General features: G+C 38.5%; 1 protein-coding gene across 11 annotated transcripts in view; it reads right to left on the minus strand.

The window, feature by feature from the left end:
- The window catches only part of TRIP12 (thyroid hormone receptor interactor 12), an 81,045-nt gene that overhangs the window by 44,781 nt on the left and 22,332 nt on the right, over positions 1-13,932 (minus strand). For 10 of the 11 annotated variants that reach the window (XM_038146351.1, XM_038146355.1, XM_038146348.1 and 7 more), the window contains exon 2: positions 8,781-8,927. In XM_038146351.1, the coding sequence (XP_038002279.1) occupies positions 8,781-8,878 (98 nt within the window). In that variant the 5' untranslated portion in view covers positions 8,879-8,927. Of the gene's footprint in view, positions 1-8,780; positions 8,928-13,932 lie in introns of those variants that run through there. The other variant, XM_038146359.1, reaches the window with a different exon arrangement.

The raw sequence follows: 13,932 nt of genomic DNA on the forward strand, positions 1-13,932 counted from the left end.
GAAAGCTATCAGGATTCCAAGGTACAGATACAGACCTGTAGGTGGAATATTGTTTATTTTTGTAGCATTTACACATATTAATTTACAGCTACCAATTTTTCCATATCAGCTCCTAATATTAAAGCAGCATTTCAAAAGAACCACCCAATGCAGTTACAAATCACTACCAGTGTAATTGTTTTGCAAAGCACACAATTATTTAGTCATTTTAAATGAATAAAACATCTTCTTACATCTGAGTTTTGCAGATAAGTTCAGATCTTTTTAGTGCGCAAGACTACTGAATTATTCACTTAATCATTAACCTAGCCGAGTAAAGCACAAGACTAGAGCATCTGTCAAAGATCTCTTCTCAAAAATAGATATATACTCATCTACCTCCAGATTCCAGGCATTAAGTCTTTATACAGTTATGATTATTTACATCTTTACTCTTCAGTTAAAAACAAAAACAAAAACCAAAAAACAAGTCCTCAGAATGGGAATGCAGCCAGTTCCACTTGGTAGGAAAGCTCAACCATACCAGTTATTTTCTGGCTGCAAGATCTACCAGTTCAAAGGACTGAGCACTGTTTGCTAACAGCAGAAGCAAGAGGAATGAAGAAATGCACACCACCAATGAAGGCAGTCAAATGAGACAGGAAACTTGTGATGTCAGAGACCGGAACGAGTTTCACATAGATAAGCTCTAAGAGGTCTTCTAAGCAGCTCTCAGCTGCATGAAAAAAATGGTTTATTGTATGAGTTCTGACTGAAGGACAAGGATAATACTACACACCATGGATAAAATTTAAGACTTAAGTTACATCTTCATATATTCCACACTTACTTTGAAACCCACTCAGAATTATCATCTGCAAGACTCAAAAGAGAATGCCCATCAGCATTTAAAACAGGACAGTATAAATAATTTCTAAGGCAAGAGACATCTCACTTGCACTTCCCTGGATAAAATGCAGTTTTTGACTCAGGTGGCACCAGGAAAACTCTACTGCACATATCCTACTGGTACAGAAGGCCCAAGAACCACTAACCTTTGAAAAATCTCAAACTAGTCTAATATTAATGCTGAAAGAAGTTCCAAAGTTAAAGAACTGCTGATTACATGGTCATATGCTATTAAGCCAGGACTAGACAGCTTTTGAGTTGAGCTCTGCAAACATCCATGGAGGATGGGGAAGAATGTAGACTTCCAATTTAAGTGTCCTGCTCCTACCCATGACCCCAAACACCACAAAGTTTAACCGAGTAGACTAAGTGGAACTGGTAAGAGTTCCACAAGCTTTAAAATGAACTTCTTCCAATGAAATGACAGAAGTCTAGTAGTAAAGACAGAGCTAAGCATACTACCGACCAGAAAGCTTCCCCATCCTCTTCAGGATTTCAACACAAACTTGAATCTCAGTAGAAAACAAGTATCAAGTTTAACCATCCAGATGATAACCAAATTCTAATTCACTTAGAGTCAAAACAGTAAAACTTCAGTAATATGACTGTTTTTCTTGATAACTTTCCTCCTTCTACTTTCTTCTGAATTATTCTCATTTAGGCAATTACTCAGATGAATGCACATAGACAGTACATATTCAACATTTTCTGTGCCCCATCTAAGAGTGTGACAGTCTGAAAAGATTAAATTATCAGCATCTTCTCCAAACTCCAGCAATTATTTTTTATTTATGATACTGTAAGAAATATTGTTAACTATCAAAAGCAAGTGAAATAAAACTCTTGAGGTCACAATAGCAAACACCATCAAGGTAAACTTGGGAATGTTTCGCCTTGAGAGAAACATTACTCACCTTGAGTAATCTTGAGTATTTGGATTTTCCTTTTCCCAATAGAAGATTAAGGCATGAAATTTAATTTTCCCCATGAAATGTTTTTATTATGGGAGTAACAGACATTATTACATAATTTTCACTTGGCAGGAATCTCGAGTTTTATGTAAGCTAAACTGATCAGGCTTCATTTATTCTGAAGTATATTTTAAAAGATTACTTTCCTGTAAAGATTTTTGTTTTGTTTTAGATATTCACCAAAAAAAACTACAATAATTCAAGAACTTTTCAACTAAAATACTGCTAAGACAAGAGATGCAAAACATGCACTGAAGAGTTTCCACTTGCTTCTGGCTCCTCCCCGTTCACATTTAAACCCTTCTGATTCTTACAAGTTTTACAAATACACTTCCATACCAACATCCAATTTATATGGACTATTAAAGCTACAGCCATATCCTAGGGATCATGAATATATGCAGACTATTAGCATTTGATTTGCTTTTTTTATCCATCAAGCTACCAGTACAAACAGTCTCCTGAGTAGAAAGGTTACGTCACAAATGGGGAGTCACAACTCAGATTTCTTTTTAATTTTAAAACACCTACTGTGCTCTCACGTCTCACTGTGAGTTTAACCATTCACCTTGCATGAATTACAAAAAGGCCCACAATGCAATAGCAACTGTGCATGCAGTAGCATGTCAGTCACCAGGAACATGACATGAACTCTTCTCTCAGGTTTATACAACAACAAGAACACTGAGAATTTGATTACAGGATTAAGGTAAAAACTTTAACCATGCATCAACAAGTATCATTGTCTCAATTTATATTTAAGTTGTGACAGCTTACTTAAGGTCTCCTTAAAGAAGTTAACTCACATACAAAGGTAGTTTGAACAGTCGGTAAAGGTCAGAATAAGCAATGCTTGCAGAGCAATCAAGTGCTATAGAAGATATATACACAACTGGAAGGCTGATTTTAAGGTTGTAAGCTACATGTATTTTGGTCTATAAACCAAGGCTTTTCACTTGTAACTTACAATTACAAGTTCTTCAGTCTTTTCCATTAATGTACCATTCATTAGGAACTGTCATTCCAGCAAGAAGTGTTTTCAGAGACTAAGTTCCTCATTAATGACAAAATATCATGAGCTAAGTATTTATGAGCTTGCATTCTTCCATTTCCACTCTCAGGGGCACCTCCAGAAAGACTGAGCTCCTGCTGAACCTTCAAGCTGTGTTTTGTAGGGTTTTTTTTGTTTTCCTTCCCTCCCCAAACTTACAGACAGTTTCATAAACAACTCCAAGGCTTCATTCAACTGGGCAAAGCTGTCTGCTGATGCAGATTTTAGTTCACAGGCAGACACTCAAGTTTAGAGAAACAAAAATATACAGAAGTTGACATGATAACCACCATTTAGCTTGCTGTGTTATATAAACAATACGGTGGAAAATGCCAGCTCTGAGCAATACCATAACAAAGAACCAACTAGAACCTGTTCTCAGAGAGTTACTCTGTGCATATTAAAAAAACCTTTTGAAGTTAGATAATAAACAAAGTGTTTAATCTACGTCATGTCCCTCAGCAGCTGAAAGTGAACTATTAAATGCTTCCAAACAAAGTCTGCAAAACCTATTCTTTTATTTCGGTCAAAAATGTGATTAAGAAAAAGGCAATAGCACAGATGAAAAAAGCTGTGGAAAAACACCTACTTTCTCTCTTCAAAAATACTTAAATGTCCTCTCCACCAACTCAAACATTATATTTCATTTTTTACAGGTCTCACACAAGTTCTTACCAGTTTGGACCAAGACTGGTCCAAAACCAAATCCTGTTTAGAACAAAAGCAATATAACTGACAAAAGCACTCTTTCTGCTTATATCAAAGTCCTACACACAGCCAACAATGATCTCATTTATCATTTAGCCTTCAATTCCAAATACAAAAGAACATGTATATATTTTATTCCAAAACATTAAACTTTATAAGTAAAGTATCCTACTTTCATATAGAACAACAGCATAGCAGTTATTTATGTCAAAGCAATATGCTACTTAAATACTACTACTCCTAAAGATTACTTTAGACTAATAACAGGCAAAAAATAACCACCACTGTCATTTAATGCCACTAATAAAAACAATAAATTTGCAGCACTGGTAAAGAAAGTTCTAGTACATGGGACCACTTCCATTACTCTATACCAATATAGTGAAACAGTGCTCACAACTGAAAGGAACAATCAACTGCTCCATGTCCAGAAAAGATCTTATTGTGTGCTTCACAATACCACTTCCAAATTGCTCCCATTCAAAGTAAATCCTATGGCATCACTGGGAACTAAGCCAGAAGGGCACAATTCTTCAACACACAGGGTAACAATGTCAATATGCAGTTATGAAAATGACAGTAAGTACCTTCCACCTCCTCCTCCTACCCCTATGAAAAGACAGCTTCATTAACACATCTGCTTCAGTTTACTGCTGCAAAGGGAAACTGTAGCAGCCGCTCTCTGACCACAGAGAGCAGGTACAGGCCTTCCCAGGCATTTTTCCTGGGGAAGGCTGTGAGAAACTCTAAGAAAGCTCAAAGAAAGAATTAAAACAATTCTTATCTCCACTTGCTGCACTTGTTGCTAGACAAACGTAAACTGTGTTATAGAGATTTGTTTACCAAGAGGTAGTTATGTTTTAGTTAGTTAACCAATGAAGTCAAAACTGTATCAGACAAGCCAGAAAAAGTTACGAGTTTCTTAAGAATATAGTGTTAATATAGAACAGAAAAATAAAGCAGTAGTGCAGCCTTCTGCATCATAGAGTCAGTGCTAATTACACCCCTGTCAAGAAGACCCCTACATCAACAGGAAACTTGAGCATCATTATTGCTTCCTTAAAAACCTGCAGTCACTTTTCAGTGGAGAGTGCTCCAAGAGACACTTTAGAATGGTACAGCATGAGCCCTGTCTGAAGGTACAATCGTAGCAGTAATTCTACATTTGAAGGTAAACACTAAATACTTTTCCAAATAGTAGTAAAACTAGTAAGAACTATAATACCCACAAGAGCTAAAATTCATCCAAAGCACAGTTATTGCAACATAACTACTGACAACAGAAAGTGAACAATCACATTAGTCCAACTTCACTAAGGCCAATTTGCTTACATGCATACATGGGGAGGGAATGACAACGCCACCAGCTCATATACCCCTTTTCAAATACAGACCCCTTTCTTCTTTTAGAGAAAAGCACACATCACTGTTACAGTACAAATTGCAAATAAACAACCTCTGTCTTTCTACACTTCCTTGAGCCTAGGATTATTGCTTGTACCTTTAAACAATGCACTTAAAAATCAAACTGTAAAAGCTCCTATCAAGTTACTGTGCTGAGTATGAATTGCTGGTAGAACTCCAGTAGAAAACCATTACAAGCGTCCCCTGCTCATTGTGACTCAAGTACTGACATTATGGGGACATCAAACAAGCCCAGTCTAGAAGAAAATGGGTTTGCATTGTTACTTCCAGGTTAAGCCAGTCTGTCAATACTCAATGTAACAGGAGGGAGATTGTGCTTTTAAAACAGATGAGAGAAGTTTGGAATTTTCAAGACCTTCATACAAGTAAACAGTAGCAGCTCAGCAAGTTAAATTGGCAGAGTTTTAACAAAAGACCTTTAAGCTGTAGAACTGTCAAAGATTATAGAGAGACATACATTAGCACTTCAGCTTGGCAGCACTATGATTCTTCTGACTCTCTCTTTTTTAACACCTTTATCAACTAAAGTCTCTTGCATTCACTCCAGCCAGAGCATAAAAGAGATCAAGGCAACTCTAATGCTATTACAAGGCCATCTGGCCATACCACACACCTACCTTGGATTATTGGTCTTCACACCAAAGTCTGAAATTACAAATGACAAACTGCATAAACTCTCCAAGCTTTCGTCACTTAATTTGTATTTTGAAAATGCACACACTTCAGCCACAAAAAAAGCTTTGAAAAAAAAGCTGTTGCATTTCCAGCACAGAGAAAGCTATTTATACAAAGCAGAAATGCAATCAAATACACAAGTTCAGACAGTATCGAAACCTGTCCTTGCTGGAAGGGTTATGATTGCATATCTATGACCAAAGTGAAGTAACCTCCAACACTTCAGAAGGCGTGGCCCTTAAGTCTGCTTACAAACTTTGTGGCTAATTTTAGGCATGAAGCAACAATCCTCTACAGAGTTACATTACTGTCAAATTCAGTCTTTTTTATTGGCAAAGGGGGGAAGTGGGAGTTTTCAATCTTTGTGTATTGGCTTGTTGTTTATTGGGGGAGGGCAAGAAATACATGGATCTAATAAAGTGGCTGAATAAAATCTCACAGTCTGTACAACATCAACAAGTAGTATGGATCAACAGAAGAAAATCTATAAAGCAAGACAGTTGCCATTAAGGATCAGTGTCCACCACCTCTGCATTCAATCATTTCTACTTCAAAGCATACCATATTACAACCACAAGTGACCAGCATACGCAAACTGCTCTCACAGAACACAACTTTCAGCTCAGTTTCATCCAAAAGGATTCCAGTACAAGTGCTCCAAGACCCTTCCACATTAGCCAAAACACAGCAGGTGAGGATGACTGATTGGCTTCAAAAGAACATTCCCAGCTCCAACTGAAATACTAACACAGATACATCCCAAGTTCAGTTATTTCCACAATGTGAGCATACTACTGAAATTAGTCTTTCCACAGTTTGTTTATTCTATTTAAGCGATTTTACCACTGAAACTGAAGAGTTTCATTTCACTGATGACAAATGCAAGAACGACTGAAAATAAATTGTCTCAGGCATCCCAAAAAACTCCACAGTGTAAGAAAAGTTATACTGTTTTTTGTTGTGCTTGTTCAGGGTTTTGTTGGGTTTTTTAATATAGCAGTGAAAGCAGTGTTTATCACTGGAGTACAGCAAGGCATAACAAGACACATCAAGCTGTGAATTCTAGACCTTCCTGCATGCTGCTTAGCAGCAGAACTGAAACATACTATACCTGCATGCTAGATGTATGGATGAGGTTTGTGTCCAAAGACAGGCACCAGCTAAAAACTGTTATCTGAGAGCCTGCCTCTTGCCGTGTCATCCATAAATTTTGTAAGGACCTGACAAATCTATCTTACATTAGTCCTTGTACAATAGCCATTTCTGCCCAGCACCTTATTAAAAAGGAGATGCTGATGACAGTAAAAGAAGACAAATTCATTTTAGATTTTATATTAACCACCATGCTTCAACCAGGCCTTTTTATAGGCCTTGCCAGTTCAAAATATTTGCTCAGAAATGCAAAGGCAGGGGATGTCCTGTTCTAAAGAGACCCAGATTCAAAGAGGACTGTAAGCTTCTTCCATCCTGCTTATTTCAGCAAGGAACTCTCATTCTGATAAAAGTCTAACAGTTTAAAAGTGCAAAACACTCTCGTTCATGGAAGTCTGGCACAGATCTGGTGAGGGGTGGAAGAGGTCCAGTCATTTCAGACAACTAAAGCTTCAATCAATGTATGACAGCATAACAGATCACAATGCACCAAAACAGTGGATGAGTGACTCGCTTAAAAGAAAACAGTGCTACCCCTCAAAATGCTTCAGTTTGTCTGACTCACTCACTGTGGAGCTTCTCCTTGGCATTCTACTGTAAAATCTGAAGTAGATATCTAAAGAAGAATCCCCCATTTCATCTCCAAACAACTTGCCTCCAATCCTTTATTCTAGGCAGAGCTTTATTCACTCCAGGGGAAGTTCCATGTAAAAGGAAAGAGTTGGTAGGGCAATACCTAATTTAAACATCCACTGAGATGCAGAGACAAACAGAATGGGCAGAAGGGAACGAAGGTCTCACTATGCCTCTGTTAAAAGAGCTACTCTCCAAAACCAATTCTAGCTTACAAAATAATCAGCTATATAAGGCAGGAACTTCCCCTTCCTTATGCCACATTATTTGAGGGGAGAAGCCTTGTATTTATTATCTGCTCTTCCACTTGTACAGTAGACTAGTTTAGAGAGGGTGAAACTGCATTTTTCAGATTGCATTCTCCCCAAAGTTCCTTAGAAGTTGGCCTTCTTCACCCATTCAACAATTGTTCAACTTGTTCTCAGTTAGACTTGATACTAGTAAGAAATACACCACACCTTCATAAACTTTATAGCCCAGTCCCTTCATAGCAAAAAGCTTTTGTGCCACTGACCTGTAATATTTTAATACTCACTCAAAAAAAAAAAAAAAAAATCAAGCCCAAGGTACACATATTCAACAACTGCATCAGTAATGTATCTGAAGGAGCAAAATAGACAGATTTGCCTACCATCACACTATAACCTTTCTTCATTAGACTGATCTTCTAACAAAGTTAAAGACACACTTATACTCATCCAGGATTCACTCACAGCAGTAGCAGTACAGTCATCCATGGAACAGTTTTAAGGATCTTCTTTGCTCTGCACTGCAGAGGCAACCACTTACAGAGAAAATACAATCTGGTCCACTTGCTCACTGTATCAGGCATATTAAATGATGGCAAACCTTTTTCTCTTGAATTATTCAACATCTGCACAGGATTTATATGCAGTGCAAAGGTAACAGAGTACCAGTTATTCAGTCTTGTCACAGAGGAACATTTTCCCAGATTCCCAGTAACTTACTCTCCCTGTCATCCCCCTCCCATATTTTTAATATCAGCACAAAAGACAGAAAGAATTTGTTACCACATGTGATTTATGGAAAACAGCTTTTTCCCCCTATAGCTAGCTCTACTACTGCTATTGTAGCTGAACATGTATGGTAGTGAGTTATTCATGGGCTTATCCCATGCTGTAACAGTACAGGTAGCATTTCAGGGGCAAAAAGATTTTATGGAAGTTTCAGTGCTTGGATTGCAGGGTGGAAAACATTCTCTAAATGACATGCATTTCACTGTTACACATTTGAACAGTCATAGAGAGCAGTCATACCTTCCTCCTACTGCGTCGTCTTGTGGCTGGGCCCCGGCAGTGTTCCTCTGTGAACGTCGCAGTGACCCCCCTGGATTGTTACTAGGCCGGTTGGACATTGGCACCTCTCTCCTGAAGGGACATACCCTTTCTAGACACTATCATTCACTGAAAGACAAGAGAGGAAGAGCCATAAGATACGTGGCATGAAGACTCACCACCACACCTCCAGAGACCAATGTAAAATGCTACCGTTTAAGCAAAAACTGAAGACAAAAACTTTGAAACAATCTTTAGTTAAAAGACACATGGACAAGGTTCTTCAAGACATGTAAAACCTTAATACAGAGCAACTAGGTTTCGGTATATATAGCATACTGAACTAAATGGCCTTTAAAGATCCCTTCCAACCCAAACTACAAACTCCTCTATGATTTTGTGATGACACGCTTCCTTTCTAGCAGGCTTCTCTAATTATAAGGAGACAGGACAAATGCAATTTAGGAGCATCTGTGTTTATCAACATTAAGGAAAATCTCAGTGCTTGATAGACAGCAACAGTATTCAAGTATTTTAACTTTCACTGTAGGAGATTATAAAGCCCATTTCAGAAATAAGAAGCAGTATTCACAACAACTACAGTGCTTTCCAAACAGCCTCTTTCTCCAGTGTGATTTATGCAACTTTCATTTGCATAAAGCAAGATCCATGGTCATTCAGGGGAAAAAAAATCTAGCTTTATAATCAGGAAGTTCTGCTCATGAGAGCTAAATTAAAGGGAAAAGGTATTTGAGACAGAAGGATTAATGAGTGCATACAATTTTTAAAAAATTAGCTATGATGGCTTTGTATTACTAGTGTTGGTATTGCTTTGTGACTGTTAGAGGTCTACAGATATTATTTTGTTTATTAAAGTTGTTTATTAAAGACTACCATAACCCCCATCCACAGTCCTCTGAAACAGACATATTTCAAGAACAAGCCTCGGTTAATTCCTCAGTGAAGAGAGGTGACTTCTGTATCCTGCGCTAAATTGGTATTTCCATGTAGAGCATAGCAACAGGACCACAACCAGCAAATCCAGTTTTACTGTTTCTAATTTTGTGGAATCTGGTAAAAAAGGTATTCACAGGTGAAAAAAAGAAACTGTAAGAGGGAAAGTAACCCAAGTTGATGAACTCAGTGGTCTATATACTGATTTGGTATCCAGAGCACAGTAAGCAAGGCATCTGTCAGGAAAAAGTTTAAAACACTACAACTTCATATTCAAATTCAAATGTCTCCAATGAAATAATTTTCAAGATCTGGCACTGTCAGTAAAAACTGAATAGCTGAACATAGTTTTCTATTCTTATGAAAAGGGCTCATAGAAGTGAACAAAGGTGACAGGAGGGGAAGAGGGGACAAAGAAAGAATCCTAAATGATGCAGTTTTACTGTAGGCCTTAAGAAACCAGGCATATGAACTCACATTATCCAAACCATTACCTCACATATGATGCTACAAGGAACGCATATATCATCCATACACCTGTGCAGCACAGGAAATTATTGATCAGGATTCTGCTAGCTCAGATTCAGTCTTGTTACACTGTAATAATACAACCTAATACTGAAAGGTCAGTCAGCATGCCAGAAATACTTTAAATATTTCCAGGAAGTGAGTAAGAACACAAGTTAGGCAGAAGAATTGCTCCCCATCCTAATCCCCACATCACAAGAGCCAAAAGCATCTTTTGAAAGTTTTTCATGTTCTTCTACTTTCTTCTACTTCTTCTTTTCATGTTCTTCTACTAAGAAGTCCAACATAGCAGCAAAACACAAGCACAAAGTAGAATTAACTAATCACTTTTATCTTCATTTGTTTTGGTTGGGGTTTATTTTTACCTTACGCTTAGGAATTTGAAAGAATATAAGTAAAGCACAAAATACACATTCCCACAAAAAACAGTTGTTTGATGAACCTCTTAGATAGAAGTCCTGATGACCAAGCTAAGAAAGCTATAAACACTACTACTCAAAAGGTGACCTTACCCTCTTCACAATTGTTTCCTCTTATTCAAACTCCTTAATCAAAGCCAATATTCCCACTAACGGAAAGTTTTAAAGCTTTTCAGTGACACGTATCATCGTCAATCTACAACTTCTTATACTTTAGAGCACAAAAAGATTGACAACAAAACAGAAAAAGCTTGCAACTGCTGGAAATCATGCCAGCTTGCTGGTGTAGCCAGACCAGTCAAGTTCCTATGTGGCAGCATTCTCTTCAGAACAGCAATTGAAGAAACAAAGCCTAGCATTAACCAGGCTGAAAGCTGAGCAAGGGCTCAGCACCTAGGGGGTCCAGCTGAAGTCAGTCACAGGCACTGTCAAATGTTTCTGTGCATTCTCTTTTTATTTCCTTGTATTCAAACACCAAATCAAAAAAACAACCTCTCTACTATCAAAAATGAGGCACACTTTGTGCACTTTTTTTAAAAGGAGGGAGTAGCACTCCCTTCTGCACAAAGGTCAGCTGGCACTGAAACTGTACTAATGTCAAATTTTCAGTCATACCACAAAATGGTTGCCACAGAACTACTGTCTCACCTTGTACGATTAAAATGTGCATTCCAGCAGGTTTCACTCAACAAGAAGCAGTGCTCACCTAGACCTCTGCTAAGTTAGCCATGCACTTTCCCACCTAGGGCCGGAACATGGGCTTCTCCACCCACCATCGCAAGAGTCAGCTGAAGAAAACATCACACAGGCAATCCTAGCCCTCCCAAGAGAAACTTTAGTTTAACACTGATCTGCCTGGTGCGCTGCTTTTGTCTCTGACAAACCTGAATTTACTCTAAAGTGGCTGCTGCAAGGCTGTGTTTTGGATTTCTGTTGAACACAGCACTGATAATAGAGCACAGTTTTGATAATACAGATGTTTTAGTTATTGGTGAAAAGTGCTTAGGCAGAACCTTTAGAGAGGCCTTTACTACCTTCTGTACCTGTTAGTCATGCTGGTGAGGAGGCTTGAGGTGCATGGGAGGCTGGGACGAGACCCAGTGAGGAGAGGTGACCCAAACTGACCAGAGGTATTACAGACCACATGACTCAGTATTTCAACTGGGAAGAAGGAGGAGGAAGGGGAGGATATTTAAAGTGATGGTGTTTGTCTCTCCTGGAGAAAGCTGAACACCTGCTCAACAATGGGAAGCAGTCAATTCTTTGCCTTGCTTTGCTTGTATGCATGGCTTTTGCTTTTCCGATTAGACTCTTATACCTCAACCCACAAGTTTTCCAGTTTTTACCCTTCCAATTCCCTTTCCCATCCCTCTGGAAGGGGAGTGAGCAAGCAGCTGCCTGATGCTTGGCTGCTGGCTGGGATTAAACCATGGCATAGGGTTTAGCCAGACACTTTAAGTCGTCTGTGCTTAGAAGTTATGTAGCACAAGGTGTTGTCATACACACGGTATTTTCAGCTGTGCAGAAGAATGAAATGACAACTGTTTTATCCTGTAAGGCATCTGTCAAGTCAAGATGATGTCCAGAGTTATCTTCTATATTGATACCTCTCAACTTAAGTACATTTCTTATTGTGTACTTGTTACCATATGACTCCCAGTTTGCTTTTAAATATAATACAGCTTTGTGACTCAGCTGTGACCTTTAACATCAAAATGCTAACTTAAGTCTCACTGCAAGCCACACAATACCATGTGCCCAGTTAGTCCAGCAATGAGGAAACATTTTCACAACTGTGCCTTCCTCATCCTAAAACAACAAGAGAAGAGCCCAGAGGTTCCTAAATCTCAGCTGTTCTCATTCAGACTTGTCCCTCTATCTCTGAGCTCACTCCAAGCACTTGGCTTTTTTCCATCATCAGACACCTACATTCAAAAAAAAAAAGTACAACTCAGTAGAGACCAGCCAAATGCACCAGTGCAGTCCTGCCAGATTTTAAGACAATTTCCTCAACTACACTGATTCTTCCTCACACCTACTGTAACAAAAAGCTACAACCCTCCATCAGACCTCCATGCTTCCACAACAGACAATGCTATTTTGGAATTTTTAAGCTCAGGTCCCCTTCTAGTATAAAGTTATCTGCACACAAGCCTTTTTAGGTAATGTTTCATAACTCCATATTCCTAGCTATGATGATGCCAAAGCAAGGGCCTGCAGAGGTTCTCATCATCAGCAGACTCTTTAGAATGAGGATGAATTCCAAAGGCCAGCATTTCATATAAACCCACAACATATCTTTTGAAGCTGTGTAACAACACTGGTATCTAGTGCTTACTATGCTGCATAGTATTTCTGAGTTTCAGCGAACACTATTTGATTGCTATTTAAAGTCATCTTTGTTACTGCACAGGAAAGCAACTAGAAATAATTTATGTAGACTTAACATATTCATTGCAAACACTATAGCTAATCTATGATCAACATATGGCTCAGAGAGGTTGTATAGGAACACAAGACAAAAATCACCTGTTACCTTGCAGTGAAGCCTTTACCTTTCTTCTCGTGGAAAAGCCAACAAGAAACTACTAACAGGCTTCCATGTTTTTGAAGCAAACTGGGAAAACAGAGAACTACACAACAAGCCTGTATCAGCCTTTGCTTAGCATCCAAATCACTCCCTGCAGGATACTAGGAGCTAATGTAGCTACCCTGACACAGGCTATGAGAGAACAAGACAATGAGTAAACTGAAGAACTCCAACACGCTCTAGGGCCACTACAGGGTAATATGGCAAATCAGTAACAATACCTGTAAAAAATGAACTGAACTCTTCCACAAGAGCCTTCTTAATCTACTTGCATAAGCTCTGAAACTTTGGGGTGTTTGTTTGATTTGGATTTGTTCTGTTGTTTTGGGTGGTAGTTTTGTTTTGGTCTTGGGCTTGAAGTTCCTTGCAAAAACTTGGCAATGCGAGAGATTTTTTTCAGATTCTTGCACTCTCCTGAATATTTCAGGATATACCTAGAACCTGTGCCTATAATCCTCCATTATAATACTTGTTACCTGCTTGGAGTTGAGCTAAGTACACTGGTCAGCATCCTTCCTCTCTCATAGTTTAGCCCAAAAAACCTGGTGCCTTATTTAATGTTGCTACATCAATCCAGCTCCTCAAAATTGTACAGACTTACTGCCCTAAAGCCAGTATTAGGCAACAGGAGGGGTAGAAGGAA

The sequence above is a fragment of the Motacilla alba genome, chromosome 9, assembly GCF_015832195.1.
Source record: "Motacilla alba alba isolate MOTALB_02 chromosome 9, Motacilla_alba_V1.0_pri, whole genome shotgun sequence".
In the NCBI taxonomy this organism is placed as follows: Eukaryota; Metazoa; Chordata; class Aves; order Passeriformes; family Motacillidae; genus Motacilla; species Motacilla alba.